This window comes from Pseudorca crassidens, chromosome 2, assembly GCF_039906515.1.
Source record: "Pseudorca crassidens isolate mPseCra1 chromosome 2, mPseCra1.hap1, whole genome shotgun sequence".
NCBI lineage: Eukaryota > Metazoa > Chordata > Mammalia > Artiodactyla > Delphinidae > Pseudorca > Pseudorca crassidens.
Window position 1 is genome coordinate 54104357 of NC_090297.1, and position 21163 is coordinate 54125519.

The 21163-nt window shown below is 34.5% G+C and overlaps 1 protein-coding gene and 1 pseudogene across 7 annotated transcripts in view; both read left to right on the plus strand.

Moving 5' to 3' along the window:
- EFCAB7 (EF-hand calcium binding domain 7) overlaps positions 1–13481 on the plus strand; it is a 50696-nt gene extending 37215 nt beyond the window's left edge. For 5 of the 7 annotated variants that reach the window (XM_067726393.1, XM_067726395.1, XM_067726388.1 and 2 more), the window contains 2 exons: positions 9663–9872; positions 12081–13481. In XM_067726393.1, the coding sequence (XP_067582494.1) occupies positions 9663–9872; positions 12081–12275 (405 nt within the window). In that variant the 3' untranslated portion in view covers positions 12276–13481. Of the gene's footprint in view, positions 1–6093; positions 9642–9662; positions 9873–12080 lie in introns of those variants that run through there. The other 2 variants (XM_067726390.1, XM_067726394.1) reach the window with 2 other exon arrangements.
- Positions 13482–13646: 165 nt separating this feature from the next.
- LOC137208909 (glycerophosphodiester phosphodiesterase 1 pseudogene) lies at positions 13647–15347 on the plus strand (annotated as a pseudogene).
- The last annotated feature ends 5816 nt before the right edge of the window (positions 15348–21163 follow it).

Sequence of the window (21163 nt, forward strand, 5' to 3'; positions counted from 1 at the left end):
ACTTGAAAAACAGGGTAACCACAAATCAAAAAACATATAATAGATTCACAAAAAACAAAAACAAAAGAACTCAAGCATAACACAAAAGAAAACCATCAAACCACCAAAGGAGAAGCAAAAAGAGAAAGAAAGGAACAAAGAAGAAATTGAAAATCTACTGGAAAACAAGGTTTACAATGGCAGTAAATGCGTATCTATCAATAATTACCTTAAATGTCAATGGACTAAATGCACCAGTCAAAAGACATAGAGTGGCAGGTTGGATAATAAAACAAGAGCCTACAATATGCTGCCTACAAGAGACCCACTTTAGGGTGAAGTACGCACACAGATTGAAAGTGAGGGGATGGAAAAAGATATTTCATGCAAACTGAAATGACAAGAAAGCAGGGGTAGATAGCAATATTCAGACAAAAGAGACTGTAAAATAAAGGCCATAAAGAAAGATAAAGAAGGACACTATATAATGATAAAAGGATCAATACAAGAAGAGGACATAACACCCATTAACATATATGCACCCAATATAGGAGCACCTAAATACATAAAACAAATACTAACAGACATAAAGGGAAAAATTGATGGGAATACAATAATTGTAGAAGACTTTAACACCCTACTGATATCAATGAACAGATCATCCAGACAGAAAATCAATAAGGCAACAGAGATCCTAAATGATATAATAGACCAGTTAGACTTAATTGCTATTTTCAGGACATTACATCCAAAAAACAGAATACACATTCTTTTCAAGTGCATATGGAACATTCTTTAGGATAGACCGTATACTAGGACACAAGTCTCAGCAAATTTAAGAGGACAGAAATTATTTCAAGCATCTATTCTGACCACAATGGCATGAAACTAGAAATCAACCACAGAAAGAGAAATGAGAAAAAAATGATTACATGGAGACTAAACAACATGCTACTGAAAAACCAATGGGTCAACAATGAATTAAATAAACAACTTAACCTATCACCTACCACCTTCTTAGAAAAAGAAGAACAAACAAAAATTAAGGTCAACACAAGGAAGGAAATAATAAAGATCAGAGAGTAAATAAATAAAATAGAGATAAAACACATTAGGAAAAATCAATAAAACGAAGAGCTGGCTTTTTGCAAGGGTAAGAAAAATCAACAAACCTCTGGCCAGGCTAACCAAGAAGAAAAGAGAGAGGACCCAAATAAACAAAATAAGAAATGAAAAAGGAGAAATAACAGCTGATACTGCAGAAATACAAAAAACCATAAGAGTATACTATGAACAATTATTTGCCAACAAATTGGACAACCAAGAAGAAATGGACAAGTTTTTAGAAGCATAAAGCCCACCAAAACTGAATCAAAAAGAAATAGGTAATTTGAACAGACCAATCACTAGAAGTGAAATAGAATCTATAAAAAAAAAAAACAAAAAAACTCCCTGCAAACGAAAGTCCAGAATCAATGGCTTCACTGGGGAATTCTACCAAACATACAAAGAAGAACTTATACCAAACCTTCTCAAACTCTTCCAAAAAGTTGAAGAGGAAGGGACACTCCCAAAGTCATTCTATGAAGCCACCATCACCCTGATACCAAAACCAGACACTACCAAGAAAGAAAATTACAGGCCAATATCTTTGATGAATATAGAGGCAAAAATTCTAACAACACATAAAAAAGATCATACACTGTGATCAAATATATTCATCCCAGGGCGACAGGGATGGTTCAACATACGCAAATCAATCAATGTGGTACACCACATCAACAAAAGCAAAGACAAAGCACGTGATCATTACAATAGATGCAGAAAAAGCATTTGATAAAATTCAACATCCATTCATGATAAAAAAACTCTTACCAAAATGTGGTTAGAGGGAACATATCTCAACATTGTAAAAGCTATTTATGACAAACCCACAGCCAACATAATATTCAATGATAAAAGCTGAAAGCCTTCCCACTAAAATCTGGAACAAGACAAGGATGCCCACTCTCACCACTTCTCTTCAGCATAGTATTGGAAGTCCTAGCCACAGCAATCAGACAAGAAAATGAAACAAAAGGTATCCAAATTGGAAGGGAAGAGGTAAAATTGTCATTATATGTAGATGACATGATACTATATGTAGAAAATCCTAAAGACTCCACGCAAAAACTACTAGAACTGATAACAAATTCAGCAAGGTATCAGGATACAAGATTAACATACAGAAATCTGTTGCATTTCTTTACACTGACAATGAAATATAAGAAAGGAAAGTGAAAAAAAATCCCTTTTAAAATCACTTCAAATAATTAAATACTTAGCGATAAACCTGACCAAGGAGGTAAAAGACTTATATGCTGAGAACTATAAAACATTGGTAAAGGAAACTGAAGATGATTCAAAGAAATGGAAAGATATTCCATGCTCTTGGATTGGAAGAATTAATATTGTTTAAATGGCCATACTTCCCAAAGCAATCTGTAGACTTAATGAGATCCCTTTCATGACATTTTTCACAGAAATAGAACAAATAACCCTAAAATTTATATGGAATCACAAAAGACCCAGAATTGCCAAAACAATCCTGAGGAAAAAACAAAGCTGGAAGCATAATCCTCCCAGACTTCTGACAATACTACAAGGGTACAGTAATCAAAAGAGTATGGTGTTGGCACAGAAACAGACATATGGATCAATGGAACAGAATAGAAAGCCCAGAAATAAACAAACACACCTACAGACTATTAATCTTTGACAAAGGAGACAAGGATATACAATGGAGAAAAGACAGTCTCTTCAGCAAGTGGTGTTGGGAAAACTGGACAGCTGCATGTAAATCAGTGAAGTTAGAGCACTCCCTCACACCATACACAAAAATAAACTCAAAATGGCTTAAAGACTTAAATATAAGACATGACACCATAAAACTCCTAGAGGAAAACATAGGCAGAACAGTCTTTGACATAAATTGAAGCAATATTTTTTTTGATTCGTCTCTTAGAGTAATGGAGACAAAAGCAAAAATTAATAAATGGGACATAATTAAACTTAAAAGCTTTGCACAGCAAAGGAAGCCATAAACAAAGTGAAAAGACAACCTATGGACTGGGATAAAACATTTTCAAATGATGTGACCAACAAGGGATTAATCTCCAAAATATCAAACAGCTCATATAGCTCAATATCAAAAAAAAAAAAAAAAAGCAATGCAATCAAAAAACAGGAGACCTAAATAGACATTTCTCCAAAGAAGACATATAGATGGCCAACACACACATGAAAAGATGCTCCACATCACTAATTATTAGAGAAATGCAAATCAAAACTACAATGAGGTACCACCTCACACTGGTCAGAATGGCCATCATCAGAAAGTCTGCAAATAATAAACGCTGGAGAGCGTGTGGAGAAAAGGGACCCTCCTACACTGTTGGTGGGAATGTAAATTGGTGCATACACTATGGAGAACTGTGGAGGTTCCTTAAAAAACTAAAAATAGAGTTACCATATGATCCAGCAATCGTGCTCCTGGGCACATATCCAGAGAAAACTCTAATTCAAAAAGATACATGCACCCCAGTATTCATAGCAGTGCTGTTTATAATAGCGAAGACATGGAAGCAAACCTAAAAATCCATCAACAGAGGAATGAATGAAGAAGATGTGGTATATACATACATACACACAATGGAATACACACACACACACACACACACACACACACAATGGAATGCTACTCAACCATAAAAAAGAATGAAATAATGCCATTTGCAGCAACGTGGATGGACCTATAGATTATCATAGTAAGTGTAGTAAGTCAGACAGAGAAAGACAAATATTATATGATATCACTTATATGTGGAATCTAAAATATGATGCAAATGAACTTATTTACAAAACAGAAACAGATTCACAGACATAGAACAAAAACTTACGGTTACCAAAGGGGAAAGGGGGGTAGGGATAAATTATTAGGAGTTTGGGGTTAGCAAACTACTATATATATAAAATAGATAAACCACTGCATATAAAATAAACAGCAAGGTCCTACTGTATAGAACAAAGAATTCTGTTCAATATCTTGTAATAAACTATAACGGAAAAGAATATGAAAAAAAAATATATAATATATACGTACATATCTGTGTGTTTATATATATACATACGTATATAACTGAATCACTTTGCTGTACACAAGAATCTAGCACAACATTGTATATTAACTATTTTACTTATAAAAATTAAATATATATTAAAGAAAAAACCAAGTTCTGATGACTGCTCATTACCATAATGACAGAATAGTCAGTTTTTTCATAAGTTTATGGGCACTTTTTTATTCCCAGTTTTTCCTTTTGATTTTCATCCAGCTAAGGCTGCAGAAAAAACCATCAACGATTCACTCAACCACTGATGTTGATTCTCTTTGAAGAGGTTTCCTCTGTGGAGATCTAATTTTCAGTTTGTGCATGTATCATGATTTCATCCTGTTTTTGCCTTTAAGTCATCTGTTGGGAAAGTAACTTTTTAAGTTACTGAAGCATTTTAAGATTCTGGACAACAGTTAAACTCTGAGACAAGTACAACTAGAAGTATTATAAGAAAGGGCTGAAGGGCACTCCAGAATCATGACCCCAGATTTTCCAGACTTGGCCAAGAAAAGTCCCAAGGACTCCTTAAGTCTATTTTTTATAGCCTTTTGTAGTTTTAGTTAGTTTTACTTCTAGTGTTAATCCAGGTACAACCTGAAGTATTAACATTAGTGCAGACTCCTCCCTGATAGTTCAAAAGAAAGTCGAGGCTTTTTTATTATCTATACCCGTTTGTGTTAAAGAATTTAACTCAACTGGCTTGTTGTGCCCCCAGGGCTTAGGCTATATTAATTACTGTGTCAACCAAAATGAAGGAGCAATGTTTTGATGATCATGTGGAGTAGCATAACTGCTGCGAATCGGCTTACTATCTTCAGAAGTCTTTTGCAGAAAGGGTTTTATTATTTTGGGGTGTATGTCAGGAAATATAACCCACTGAGGGTATTGGAGAGTCATACCCTTGTAATGGCCTAACTAATAGCTGTACAAAATAATTTACCTTGGTTCTGGGTTGGCATTAAATAGTCTGATTTCCACATAGAAGCTGCACAAGTCATGTAATCATCCTTTGTGGGATTGTAGGTATATTGTTTCTTGGTGTTTCTTGGTGCTGTGACTAATAATAAATATTGCATTTTTATTTCTCATAGTTCAAACATATTTTCCTTAAAGCCTAGACTTAGGAAAGTCAGTATTACTAATAAGGAGAACATGATAGGCTAAGTCAGACATATATACCCTTAAATCAGTAAAGAGGAAAGCTATGAATAAACAAGAGTGTTCAAAGAAGACTGTAACCTATAGAAGAATCTTGCTCCAGTGGTCTCAAGAGGAAGCTTCTTACTTCATATGGTCATGTGCTTATTGAAACGTTTCTGGGTTAGCAGTTAATTCTGTGTACTGCTGGCTTCTGGAGGTTCTCTGGCAAACCTCACTTTAGGATCTTTAAAGGATGTGTCTTTCTAATTCTGTTAAGGCCCTCATCGTTTTCCCAGAGATTTGGGAACGATAAAGACAAAAATGTTTTTGAGTACATAATCCAAATTTATGAATAATTGTTCCAGTTAAATGTGTCCCTTGTCACGGGATCAGTAATTTGGAATGTCCTAGGCAGTCATGATGGTTGTGACCTTTCAACAGGGAAATATTTTGATCCATTCTGAAAAGAAAGGTGCTATTATTAGTACGACATATTCAGAAACCATGGCAGGAGAGGCAACTGTATAAATTCAATTTGGACATGCCCAGAGTCTTTTAGAGCATAGTCTCAGTTCATGTCCCTCAATTTTTTTAGGTTAATTTAGTTACAAATAAAGCATGGACCGACTTTATCCTTCATCATCCTAGGAAGGTTCTTTCCTTAGTGTTTGATATTATAGCCAGTTTGTCCCTATTGGAATGAATTGTTTCACAGAGGATTTTATCCTTTATTTTTGTAGTCCAGGTGGCTATTTTGGTTTTGTCAGATCTTAATCCTCGTGGTTCTTATACCCTGATTGTACCCATTGTTTCTTTTCAGAATTTGGGAGGCCAAAGTTTGTATATCTACAATGCAATCCTTGAACTTTTCCATGGATTTTATTTTATTATTCTTACAATGCTTTTACATAAGGACTTTAGTCAGAGTAGTGTGTTTAATATAATGGTCTGTTAAAAGTATTTGTATAGTACTTCTAAAGTATTTCTGTGGTATCTATAGTATAGATATTAGCTTCTATAGAACTTCTTTTACTGTCTCTTCCTTTATGATAGCAATTACTTTAGGTATCAAATCATGTATTTGTTGTTCATTTTTAAAGAGTACTTGAGAAAGTGCAAAAAAAACCTTGTTTTTTTCTATAGCATTTTTTAAAAGTCAATTATTCTAAAAGCATACTAGCTGTTAGCTAGTATGTGTATTTTACTCTCTTCTTCTAGTGATTTGATATGCCTTAGAGAGAGCCATAATTTAATCATTTGAGCTAAGCTATTTCATGGTAAGGAAATAGATTTTACAAAAGAGACTAGGCTACTTATTATGTCAAGCCTGGTATTGTCCTTTTAATTTTTTTTAATATAACCCCATCAACAAACAATATTAAGTCAGGATTTGGTATTGAAGCATCCAAAATTTTTTTCTGGGTATGGATACTTCTTGATTTACAGAATCATAATGAGGAGATTCTCCTCATTCAGTAAGGGTTATAGAGTTGTTGGGTTGAAAGTATTGAATCAGCAGATGGTAATAGAGGGAGAAAGTAATAATTCATAATTAATTGGTATAAAAATATTGAATACTTCCATTAATGATAGGGATATACACATGTGATAACATTTTATTTAAAGGATTCATACAAAATCTGAAGGTATTTGGACTGATTTAGTTTTGACTGATACCTGTAAGTGCTCTGAGACAATGAGCTTGTTCAGTTAAGGTATTAGCTTTGATAGGCAATGGTTCTTTGATGTGTGCTATGTTACTGAGTTAATATACCTAGAGCATGACCTAACATTTTCATGTTTGTAAAAAAAAAAAAAATTTATGATAATCTAGGAAGAATCCATTTAAAATCTTATGAGCTGTGTTCTAATTGGTTTGAATATGTCTGTAGAGTCTTTTGCCTGTAAGGATTCAGGAACCGTTTTTTTGGCAATTTCTTGAGTCGTATATTATGTAAGTAATCTAACGTCTAAATGAGCTATATTTTGATCCCACCTATTAAATTAGTAGGTATTGTGTCACAAAGACTAACCAAAGTATCAGTTACAGGTTAGGATTTAGGAAAGGGCTTAGGTTTTTTTGAAATCTCATTAATTGAATAGTTTTAGTAAACCAAAGTTTATTTTAAGCATTCTATAAGTTACTATATACTCTCAGTTTGTCTTATTTTTTTCCTCTACAATCAGGCACAGCCAGTCACTTTTACTTTATTTTTTCTTATGAAACCCCCTAATTCGGTTTTAGAATTATAGGTTATCCACTGTCTCTATCAACTTATAAAGGCAGATCCTCTTTCAAAGAGCTGCATAACTTCTTTATTATTCCTCCTGCAAGAGCATTGCCCCTATGTCACCATAACAATCATTTGTTCTTTATTGGACGTTGATAAGAAAAACGTATGCCTAGTTTTTTTCCTTTTTTTCCTTCTCTTTTTAAAAAAAGAATTTCATGGTATAAATTCCTTTTGGAATTCACAACTGGGAAAAATTTCCTTCGTTTTTTTAGATATTGAGAGCTATGTAATACACTCTCTTTCACTTTTATCTTGGCTAACAGGTAGCTAAGAGCCACACTTTGTGTAAAATTTTAGTAGCATGCCTTAATCTAGGTTTTTTTTATTACAATCTTCCCCGTCTTCCTTATTATATATTGTTAATATTTTTACAATTACCAATTTACAATGAATTGTTTTCTTCCTTATTGTATGCTTCCTATATTAACTTAGTAGGATAAAAAAGATAAGTAAATAAAAGATCAAGTCCATGAACAGAAAAGAGTAATACGGTTAAAGGGCACCATTTTTAGAGTAGGTAAGATTTTATTTAAAAATTTTAGGGAATATGTCTTTAACAAAGACTTTAAGATGTTTACAGTCAGTGATATCTGAATGTAATATTGATACTCTTTGGTTGAATAAGACAAATAAGCAAGACTAGAAAAATGGTAGAATAATACCAGAATCTATTCAGTACTGAAAAAATAAATTAAACCTTTAAAATGCCATAATCATAATTATTACAATTTTTTTTAGAATTCTATATTGTGAAATATTTTGACACATATTACTATTAGATATTTCTAGCAACTCTTGGCAGGATATATACTGTTTATCCCCACCTTCTCAATGAAGAAACCCAGCCTCATAGAAGTGAAGTGACTTCCCCAGATCACGAAGCTAGTAAATGGCAAAACCCAATTACAAACTCAGATCTTCTGCTTTCTTTTCCAGTGATTTTTCAGACTACTATCTCTTAAAAAGGTGACTTTACTATTGCCAAAGGTTGGAGTCATTAAATGTTTTTAAACTTTTTTTAAAAAAATAAAAATGTATATTGTTCTACTAAGTTCAGACTTTTATCTTTTGTCCCCATAATAAAAAGTTGATCATCAATGTGTGTGAATTCATTCATTTACTCAACGAATACACTTTAATGCCTACATAAAGTAAGCTTGTAATAAAGAGGCACAGTGATGAATAAAATAGTCAAAAATTCTGCCCTCATGGACATTCCATGAAGGAAGATGACTGATTAAATGCAAAATTAATAAAATCATTTCAAAAGTGTTTTGAAGGGAACAAGCCAGTGGCCAAAGTAGAGAACAGTGGGGGAGTGAAGGAGATTGGGGGACCAGAGCCACTCTCTCTGCAGAAGTGACACTTAAGCTTAAACTTGAAAGAGGAGGATGAGATATATATGTGAAAAGGTATGAATCTTCTAAGCAGTGAGAATACTACATATGAAATCCCTGACACAGAAAAGAGCTTTATTTGTTCTAGGATATGAAAAAGCAGAGTAACTGGAACATGTCCTGCAAGGCAGGGGACTGGGCTGTATAGAGAGGCTACCGTGTGCAGTATCTTGTAGGCTATGGTAGAGACTAAAGAGTAGACATTAGAAAAATCTATTTCCAAATGCAGAAAATCTCTTTAGATCTCAGATTTTTAAAGGTGCTTTTACACTAACTATAAACTGTGTGAATTAATTTTTCTACACTTAGTTATTTTTGGTGCTGTATATTCGTGTATTGAGTTTCACAAAATTTCTTTAGAGCCTGTTGATGAATTCTTTCTGTAGTCTTTCTGTAGTTAGGAAAGGAAAATAAGTAACTAACATGACATGAGTTAGCTTTAGAGCAAATGGAGGGGTTGGCGTAAAGGAGGTTTCTTTCCTTTTCTATGAACATTATCAGTTAATATGCAACCAAAAAATCAGAATTTCATGCTTTTTTATTAATCAATTCATAGTACTAAAATTTTCCTCATAAATGTGTATCAGAAGGACAAGCTAGAAAGTATGTTCTTAAGTCATATGATAAACATATTAATAATAAATAATTTAAATTCTATCAAAAGGCTAAAACAAGGTTTGATTTATTTTTCATTTCAGGCATGCCCATTTGTCATCGATATCTATGCAGACAAATGCAAGCCAAGAATTAAAACTGTCCATATGGAGGCATGCAGTGGGCAACTTGAGAAGGCCATTTGTAAATCTGTTCTTAACAAAGGCGATGCCAAAGTAATGGATGGCTATGAAAATATAATTGTACATACTTATAAGTGTGACACCTGGATAACATCAGTTATTGAAAACAAGGTATCAGTTATGAGGTGGTTCTCCTCATAACAGCAATGTTTGCTACTATGTTCCATCTTCTTTCTCACCCTATTCTTGCATAGTAATTAAATACCCCATTACATTAATAATATCTATAATAGTCAATTTATTCTTTTTTCTTTTTGAGTTTCTAACTCAAACTGGGCATGATAATTTTTATATATTTTTAAGGTATATATTTACTTTATTTATTAGATATTTATTTTTTGTGTTTCTTTATGAGACAATTGTTTTTCTATTAAAATATTATGAAAATTAAATATTTGGAGATCTATGAAGATAGAGCATAATCTGAGTACAAAGTATTTTATTTAGTTTGTTACTAAAAGTCTTCACACATACATAGCTATTTTAAACAATGGACATCATGTGTTAAAGAAATATAAACAAAGTAAAGAAAAGAATTTAGCCCAACTGTTTTATACAAACTTTGCAGTATCAGAAATCCTACAGATTATCATCATTTTATCTAATTAAATATATTCTACTGTCCAGGACCTGTTTTTATCAAGCCAATTATTTCTGGCTTTTGGCCATCTTCTTTGCTACTATTGATATTGCTGGTCAAGAGAATACACGCATAAATTCTTAAAGTCAGATATACTGAGTTTTCTAGAAATTATAAATTTTTATAAAATCTTACTCAAAATGGCTAGGTTTTTAGAACTGTTGGCTTATTTCTTTTAGTTCCTGGGTGAGATTTACATTATTTTTATGCCTGTCATAAATTTCTTAAAGTGCTTAAGATTTGGCTGAGTATTGAGTCAATGTGAATATATATTATGTAACTCTCATGGTCACCATAGGGGCCACTAGAAAGTATAACATGGTCTCTGCTGTCAAGGAGTTTATGGGCTAGTTGTAAAGGCAAAATTAATACTCTCGAAATAACAGTTAAATGTTAAATTACGTAATACTGTTTGTATGTGCAATAGGAATTCAACTGTATTTGTATCTCTTGTACTTGATGTTAGTTTGGACTATAGAAGTTGGGGAAGGGTTTGTGATTAGGGGGAAGGGAACTGATGTGGGATTTAAACATGTGTTTAGGATTTGAAGGATAACTCGGATTTAGATACGCAGAGAGGCAGCCTTTAGAAGCAGGAGAAACAGTGTAAGGAGAAATATGAGTAAGAGTTAATGTGAACTATAGACGAAAAAGTGAGAATATCTCCTTTGCAGAAACAGAGAGCTTTATTTGGAGAAGTATTTGAAAGGTAAATAACATAGGTTGAATGGGTCCAGATTATATATGTTATCTTGAAAACAAGATAGAAGAGTTTAGACTTGATGAAATAAGATAGGTTCCCCAGCCAGTAGATTGCAGTCTTCAAATGGATCATAACACTTTGTAGAGTGGTTCCTAAGATCCAGCATGTTTCTGTTTCTGCCCTCTATGTTTTCTTGTTTGTTTGGTTTTGGTTGTGTGTGTGTGAGCCCTCTATGTTTCATTAGAATTAAAAGGGTGGAAGAGAGCCACTACTTTACCCCAATTCCTCTGCTCTATTACCTTCATTTCTCAACCCTCCACCTCCTTTTCCCTCAAGGAAAGTTAAATTTCCCTTCACCAAAATGAGGTAATAATAATATTTTAGAGCTTACCATGTGCCAGGCACTTTAACGCTTTTACTTCTCACAACAATCCAATGAGGTAAGTATTATACTATTCCTATTTTCCTATTCCTAAGTATTATACTATTCCTATTTTACACACAAGGAAACTTGTGCACAGGGATGTTAAACTTGTGCACAGGGATGTTAAATAATTTACAGAAGGTCGCAGAGCTAAGTAGTAGAAGAGATGAGAGATGAATCCAAGTAGTCTAATGTTATATTGCCCCTTTGTAGTCATTAGAGAATGATTACAGGTTCTTTAGCAGGGGAATACTTTGACTCCTACATTTCTCTTATTTATCAGCTTCATTCTGCTTTCTCTTGTTTGCTATCCATCCTAGAGGCTATCGTTATTAATGATATATTATCTCCAGTATCACTTCTTCCATAAGGTCTTCCATGATACCCCAGTCTGAGCTAATGTTTCTGTGTTTCTATAATGTCTTCTTTGTTTCTATAGAACCCTGTGAATATCTCTATCACAAGACTTGCAAAGTGTTTTGCAATTATCATTTTGTTTGTATGTATTTAGTAAAGAAAGGACTAGCAACTTATAAAATCTTTTTTTTATAGTCAGATAATAAAGTGATTATTCACATCAACAACGAGCTGAGTAAAAACTGTGTAAACAACAGAGGACTTGACATATTTGCAGTAGAAGTGGCACCAAAATCTACAATGGTAATGCATTGTTTTCTAATTAAAGCCTTTTGTTTTATCAATTTGAAAAAAACATTTTTGCTATTAATGTTATGGATAAATATGTAGATATGAAATAAAGTAGAAAATTATTTTAAGTATGATATTTGTATTAGTACCATCCTGTACTACGAGATAGGAGACTGGTTCTAATCCAGTTCTCACTATTTGGTTCAGTGATTATGGGACATTCACTTAACTTCTCTGTTTCAGTCTCTTTTTTGTTTGTTTCAGTCTCTTTAAGTATAAAATTAATGTAATGTCACCAGTTTTAGGTACTTCACAAAATTAATGTAAAGATAAAAATATAATGATATATGTGAAAGCACTATTGAATATTATATAGAAATGCAAAGTAGTGTTAATAGTAATAGGACTTTTGATAACTCAAAATATTTTTATCTACATTATTAAGATTTTCTGAGGTAACCTAAAAGAGAAAATGCCTGTGAGTTTTAGATAACCAACTAAGTCAAGAGCTAGGAATAGCTGAAGTTCTGGTGTTAGCAGAACTCTGGGTTTCTGATTTAGCCAGGAGTTCAAAGGCAGGGAGAGATCAGTAGACCCTGAAACTAGTTTAGTCAATGGAAAAAGGAAAAAACTTTCTATTCTTTCCCTTTTTTTCTCCATACTGTCAGTGAAATCCTAAAACATGCTAAAACAGGATAAGAAGAGTTTATCTTTTCTGTTATCCCAATCATGTTTTTTTTTTAATGTTCTAGGCTTAGTGAGGAAAGAATATTTACTTCCCTTTCTACCACTCCTCTTTACCCACATTGACAAATACCAACTACCAAATACTATATTACATAGAATTTAGGCTGGATTATCCTGTTAGACATCATATCGTAGATTGCAGGTCCCTGCTAAGGATAAATATTAAAGAATTTTATCTGCACAGAGATATTTTTTACATAGGTTCTAGAAATGTTGTCCTATTGAAAAATTAGCCCCAAATTACAGTATATAAAAGGAAGGTAAAGGCTTTCTATTTTTATATGCAGGTTTGTCAACATGTAATGCCTCTGAATGAACGACAAGAATGGATATATTATTGTGTGTATTCCCTTATATCTTAAACACTGTTTTTAGGAAATAATTTTGCTTGAGCCTATCAAACTAAGAAGAATTATTTCAAGTTTAGTCTATTATTTGTTGATCAACAAAATGCTAATCAATTTAACTGATGTACATAATAATCTATTTAATTTGTATGCATTTACATTTCATGTCCATATTATATACTTTATTATTAAAATAGAAATAATTTTTTAATGTGTGGCCTTCTTATTAATTTAATGGGAAATCTGGGCATATTTCATTTATGACTAGTAAATTGAAATCAAAGTACAGGTAAGCTTTTAAAAAGTAATACTCAATGAATTCTATAAAATCCTATACACTTTTGATTTATCAAAAAAATCCTGGAATAAAATGTAAATGGGCAAGCTGCAGTGAGTGCCTTGTGCTTTATCCCTGTGCTCTGGCCTGTCCAAGGAGCCCAGTGGATCCAGGACTCCTATCCTCACCGGTATAGTCACAGGCATGTGGCTGTGAGAGGACCAGGAGTCCTTCTTCCCGCTGCTGCTGCTGTGGCTGGTGACGTGCAGCCCTTCACTGCTTGCTTCTTCACCGGCAGCCTCTATCTCCTGCTGCGCCTCTTCAGCCTTGAGCATGTGCCCTCCCACAGGGCTCTGCTGGTGCTCAAGCCCCAGGACCGAGTTTCTGCCATTGGCAGTGGCAGTCACAATGAGTCAGAGAACAGTTGGATGTTGCATTTACTTCTGATGAGATTGCTATCTTAATGCACAATAGTACAAGTAGATACAATAGCACAAGTAGACTGATGGGACTGGTCGATGTGTGATTTGACACTTGAACAAATTAGAAAGTTTAATCCTGCAGTAGATCACAGATTCAGGAATAATTTCCCTGATGAGAAGATCCCTGCCCTGAGGGAAGCTGGAGCAGAGTGCCTGAACCATAACATCACAGTCTTCCTTGATGTCAAAGGCCATGCAAATATGGCTACTGATGTTCTAAAGAAAATGTGTATGGAATTTCCTCAACTATACAATAGTAGTAGTATTTGCTCTTTCTTGCCAGAAGTTATCTATGAGACAAACAGATGACAGTGTAGTAATGGCTTTAACTCACAGACCTTGGAACCTTAGCCATACAGCAGATGGGACTATGATACTCTCTGGATACAATCCATGTTTGCGGTAATAGATGTTTCATTTGCTTGGAGCATACGTAATATCTTATGGTACCTGTGTGGAATTTCAGGTTTCCTCATGCAAAAGGATTTTGTATCCCCAAACTACTTGAAGAAGTGGTCAACTAAAGGCATTCAGGTTGTTGCTTGGACGGTTAATACCTTTGATGAAAAAAAGTTACTATGAATCCCATCTTGGTTCCAGCTCTGTCAGACAGTGTGTCGGAAGACTGCACATCAGTTCTAGAATCTCCCCCAACCCCCTCCCCAAGGAAACATGTACAGAAACTGCCTGCTGGTCTCATGCAGGGATATCAAAATACCCCTTGTGCTAGCCCAAACCCTGGGAGATCAGGTAGCTCACACAAGTAATAGGAACCAAAGCAAAGTCTGGTGTTGCCAACATGCTCCGTGGAATGTCTGGGTTCAACACTTGCTCTTGAAAGTCTGGGTCTGCAAAAAGGCACAACAGGGCTTCCCTGGTGGCGCAGTGGTTGAGGGTCCGCCTGCCGATGCAGGGGACACGGGTTCGTGCCCCGGTCCGGGAGGATCCCACGTGCCGCGGAGTGGCTGGGCCTGTGGGCCGTGGCCGCTGGGCCTGCGCGTCTGGAGCCTGTGCTACGCAGCGGGAGAGGCCACAACAGTGAGAGAGAGGCCCGCGTACCGCAAAAAAAAAAAAAAAAGGCACAACAGCTCCTGCCCTGACCTAAGTGAGACATACACCTTAACCTGGTGAGGATAAGCACAGACCGAGTTGTGAAATTTGGGGGTACAGATGCAAATATATGGGAAATGCACCATCACTCAGAGCTGACATTTTAAAACTTGCCACGCTTTTGTAACATTTATTTCAATATTGTATTCAGCTATGTTATCAATGTATTGTGGCTGTCAAACTTGTGACCACACTAAAAATCATTAAAAGGAATAAAAAAGTGAATGCAGAAACAGCCATTTAATTATATACTGTATTTAGTTTTCCCATGAGGAAATATAATTAAAGCAAAATTTGGAGAAATTAATTTTTGTATTAAAGAAGCCAAAATCTAATCACAACAGTAGGAATATTTTGTTCTGACAGTAAATTGTTTAATGGATTTACCTGTGGAGTATTTTTAATTAAATTGTATTTTGAAATAATAGAAATTAAATCAAATAGCAATTAATGAAGTAGTACAGTGCATGAAATACTATATTAAGCAATTAAGAACTGTGTAACCATATCAGTAACAGAATACTTGGCTAGTAAATGTCAGCTTTTGAAATATGAATACCAGTATAGCAGTATATTATTTTTACCCAGCACATGCTAGCACATAGTTTAAATGTCACTTGGATTTTTGGCCCTTGGTTAGATGTCTGTAAAATGGGTTGTCATTATCTAGCAGTTTGAATTCTTCAGATGATATCTTAAAAAGTAATGCAATGTGAAAGCATTTTATTAATTACCGGATGCTTTCTAAGTCAAATAAATGTGGCCCTATATTCTATTTCACAAAGTATTGAGTTGCAGGAAATAAATTATCTGGCTTTGTTACCAAAAGCATATGATAAAGTTGCTATCTTTGCCGCAAGTTGTAAAAAGGTTTTTAATAATAGAATGATAGGTGACATAACGTGGTATCATTGGAACATGGAGACTCAAGAAAGAATAGTGAGCACTTAAGCCTTATCTTCCACCACTGTCACCACTTAGACATACCAAGCCTTTTTTCTTCTTCCCATTAATCACTTATTAGAGGGGAAAAACCCCAGCTATCTTATGGTCCCATTTTCAATTACTCAGTAGAAAAGAAAGATATTTTGTTTCAAGTTAAACTTTCTTCCAAGCAAATGAAAATCCAAGGGAATCAGCTAGTTAATGATTATAATAAGCTGGGTTCCATTTTTGGACCTTAAGTAAATGATTTTTTAAGAATTACCTCAGTACTGTGATACTAGAATATCCAGAAAAAATTAATTCAAGTCCTGAAATACCAGACTCATAGGTTGATAACGATTCTTTATTCAACTAAAATAAAGTTGATTAACATGTAAGAATGTTTTCTTTAAATTCAAGAGGTGCTACGCTTTTTCAGGGTAGTTTTGTGCAGATTGACTATTACATTTTCAAAGGTAACTTTTCATGTTGTTTAATTTTAAAAGCACAAGGATTCAACTGACGAAAAAGACATCTAAATGCCCCAAGTCTCTCCTGTGCCCTTCCTATCTTCATGGTATCTACATTAAAGCTCCCCATGAAAAAATTTTATCTACAAACACTTTCTCGAAATTAGCTTTTTTTATTATTATTTATATGTGTTCTAGACTTTTCATCTTTAAGAAACCTCTCATTCCCCATCTATCTCTATCATTATTCTGTCTTCCCCTTCACACCAAAAAGACATGAACGAATTGTTTGCTATACCTACTTTTTTGACTCCCATTCATTCTTTCCAGTTAATTCAACTAAGTGGTTGTTTTTCCAGGGACATAAATAACTTCCTTATCATTAAACACAGTGGATATTTTGAAGTCTTCTCTCCAGTGTTAGATATTGTTGATCTCTCTGACACCATATTCTCCAGATTTTCTTCCAACCTCTGACCATTCCTTTTCAGGCTTCTTCCAACCATACTTCCGTACCTTCTCTCAGTTTCTGCATTCTCTCTCACCTCAGGCCCTTTGGATGTAATATTTCCTTCTTGCCCATAGAATAAGTCTTACTTCCCCTTTTCCTCTTCTTCCTTCAGGTCTCATCAAATATGTCAGTTTTCCCAAGAATCCTTTCTTGATTACTCCCCCCCCACCAAGACAACTTTGATGGCCCTATTACTTTGTGCTCACTCTTTGTGGTCACACTCAGCATCCTATACAGGAATTACTGTTTTATCTATACTCCTCACTAGGCTGAAAGCAGGGATAGTTACAATTCCAGCATATACCATTGGAACCATAAAATACAATAAATATTTTTTGGATGATTGAATAAAGTGGGCAGAAAATTTAAACTTACATGTGGTATAATTTTTTCCTAGTTCTTGGGCTATTTGTAAGTTAAAAATAGAAACATAAGAAAAGAAACACAAGGTCTCATTACTATCCAATTCCACTTATACAGATTTTGTTTTTCATGTAATTAATTACATGAAACAGATTAAACAACTAAAACAAAATGAAATATTTTTTCATTATCTAAGTTTTAAATGGGAGGGGAAATGGCTAAATGATCGCTGTAATTCCTTCCTACTCTAAAATTCTACAGTTCCAATATTTTAAAGCCAAATTAGTGTTAATTATCAAATGCTGTCATAAGTAATTCTTAAATTACTATATTTAATAAGTTTGTTGATTTTTCCATTACATATTGTAGTAGACCTGTGTTGTTGTTTTTTTTTAAGCCAGTGGCCTTCTTTTAGATCTATTTTTGGTGTAAGTTAAATAGGAAGCAGAAACTTAATATACCACAGTGATCATATTTTGGATATAATCCAGGAAAATGGAAATGTATTTCTGGTTTTGACCACCAGAGGGTGAGCATATTATTTCATTATTCATTAGTGCACACATATGCCCCAGAGAGAGAGAGACTGATAATATTTCTCAGCAGTGGATTAAGTCCTTTATGACTTCTAAGACTGCTTTGGGGAAATATATTGTGGATACATCCATACACAGGCATATACACCCATTCTTATTAGAGAATATATAAAAATTATTTCTAACTTGTAAAGTGGATACTAAATCTTCAGCTCTTAAAAGGCTCTTCACTTATTCATGAATTTACAAGTATTATATAAGGACATATAGAGATAGCCCTGCTAGCTTTACATAGGATTATAAAGCCTATCTTTGCTACTCAGCCTTGCTTAATTTCTGGAAAAAATAAACTACATAAAGATTTGAGGAAAAATAAGGCAAATAATGGATTGATTTAGGGAAAGTAGATGCGATTCATGTGGAGACACAATTTAGAGGCCAGGGACTAGGAATTGTTGCTGAAAATCTAAGAGGTAAAGGATTTTGATTAAAGTGTCTGTACTTATTAGCTATGGCTAATTCTTGTCTAAGGAAGACGAAGAATAGGCATTCTCAATTCTTATGAATAATTCACAAGCTGCATATATTTGCAATATTTGACCACAGTTGATTTATAGATATATATGAATGTTAAAAAGAAGACCAACATAAAGTGGTTAGAAGTATGGTTCCATTCCCTCCAAATTTAAAAACAATATTTTAAAATTTCTTTTAGATACAGTTGGTAAACATCCAACATTTTATACATATTCTTAACTTTATTCTTTCCTCTGTAATTTAACACAAGATCATCTAAATTAAATTCAAGACCAGCTTAAGTTCAATCATCCGTATGAGGCTAATGTCAACATATAATATCAATGCAATAGTGCCAGTTACAGAATACCAGCATTGTAACCTTTCTGGCAATTATAGATATGAATATGCAGCATTACTAAAACATACATTTCTCTGTGCCGTTTCTAAACATCTGTTGTAAAAATTGTTTGGATTTACCTTCTTCAGAAAGACTTGTTTTCTTCCTTGCAGAGCAGTAACAATTTTGGAAGACAAGTAGACTGGTGAATGGTATACAAGGACATAAAATTAACAAGTATCTAGCACACATGGCATTAGTTACAAGGCCGAAGTAGTAGACATGATCTCTGTCCTCAGGAGAAGAAAGAGCTGTTATCCTACTAAGGAATGATATTAAGTCTTAAATTACTGTAGTAAACACTGATCATTAAGCATAAACTAGGGATGAGTTAGGGTACAGGAGCAGAAAAGGAAGGGAAGACTTGCCCAATTTGAGGGGAGAGGGGTGATAAGATTCTCTTGGAGGACTGAAGGAATGAAAGAAGTGTGGTTTGAAGCCGACAAGTGCTTTGATTTGTTTTTAGTCATGCAATACAATGTATTTTAAAATTTAAATAATGGAAAAAGGCACATTTTAATAACTATTAAAGGAAATGAGTCATAGGCTTTAAAATATTGAGAAGTACTACACTAAAATATTAGACCATGTTTGGTAGAACCAGTTTGGACAAGTTAGAAAGATTAGTGTGGCTGGAAGAATCAGGGAGATGAGCTTGAACTTTAACTGAACTTGAAGGGATAAAAGGGATTTAGAAGGGGGAGGAGGAAATTTCAGGCATTTTCTCATGTTTTTCACTTTTCCTACAATTTCCTGTATTGTATCACTGCCTATTAATATCATAGGCAATAAGTCAATAATCATACACTTACTGATTGCCGAATATGTATAGAGCACTGCTTTATTTACTGCATGTACACAGGTGATCAAACTAGACATTGTTCCTGCTCTCATTATTTATAGTCTATCAGAGAAGATAGATTGTGAACAAGTATTACACACTGGGCCTTTAACATATATTTTTTATATGCTTCATTCTTCATGAAGCCTTTAAACCTTTCCCCAATGGAGAAGAAACTATTCTGCTTCTTGAGCTTCTATTTTAAATCTAATACTTTTTTTTCTGTGAGTTTTTTTTAAATAAATTTATTTATTTATTTTTGGCTGCGTTGGGTCTTCGTTGCTGCACGCGGGCTTTCTCTAGTTTCGGCGAGCGGGGGCTACTCTTCACTGCAGTGCGCGGGCTTCTCATTGCGGTGGCTTCTCTTGTTGCGGAGCACAGGCTCTAGGCACGCGGACTTCAGTAGTTGCGGCATGCAGGCTTCAGTAGTTTTGGCTCGAGGTCTCTAGAGCACAGGCTCAGTAGTTGTGGCGCACGGGCTTAGTAGCTCCGCGGCATTTGGGATCTTCCCAGACCAGGGCTCAAACCCGTGTGCCCTGCATTGGCAGGCGGATTCTTAACCACTGCACCACCAGGGAATCCCTCTGTGTGGTTCTAATTCCATATTAAAATAATTGTTATACAATAAATTTGACCTTTTGTGGGGGAGGAGGTGAGGTTATGTATTTCTATTGGCTTAACACATGTATAGATTCATTTGACTACCACTGCAATCAGGATCCAGAGCAGTTCCCTCACCAATAAACTCCCTTGTCACATCCTCCTCTCCTCCTAGCTCCATACTGCCAGCTCCTGGCAATCCCTGATCTGTCTTCCATCACTATGGTTTTCTCTTTTTGAGAATGTCATATAAATGGGATCATGTATCAACCTTTTGAGACTGAATTTTTTCACTCAGCATAATGCCTTTGAGAATTATCCAAATTGGTGTATCAATAGTTTGTTCCTTTTACTGCTGAGTAGTTTTTCATCATAAAGATTTACACAATTTGTTTATTCATTCATCTGCTAGGTTGTTTCCAGTTTTGGGCAATATTAACAGAGCTGCTGTAACATTCAAGTATAGGTTCCTACGTGAACATAAGTTTTCATTCCTGTAGGGTAGATACCCGAACGTGAGATTACTGGATCATATGTTTAAGTGTATGTTTGACTTTTTAAGAAACTGTTTCAGTGTTTTCCAGAGTGGCTGTACCAGTTTGCATTTCTACCTGCAATGTATGAGAGTTCCAGTTGTTCTGAATCCTTGTTAGCACTTAGTTTGTCAGTATTTTTTATTTTAGTCATTCTAATAGATATGCAGTGTTATCTCATAGTGGTTTTAATTTGCATTCCCCTAATGGCCAATGATATTGAGCAACATTTCATATGCTTCTTTACTATCTATATATATCCTCTTCAGTGAGGTATCTCTTTAAGTCTTTTGCCCATTTTAAATTGGGTTGTTTTCTTACTGTTGAGTT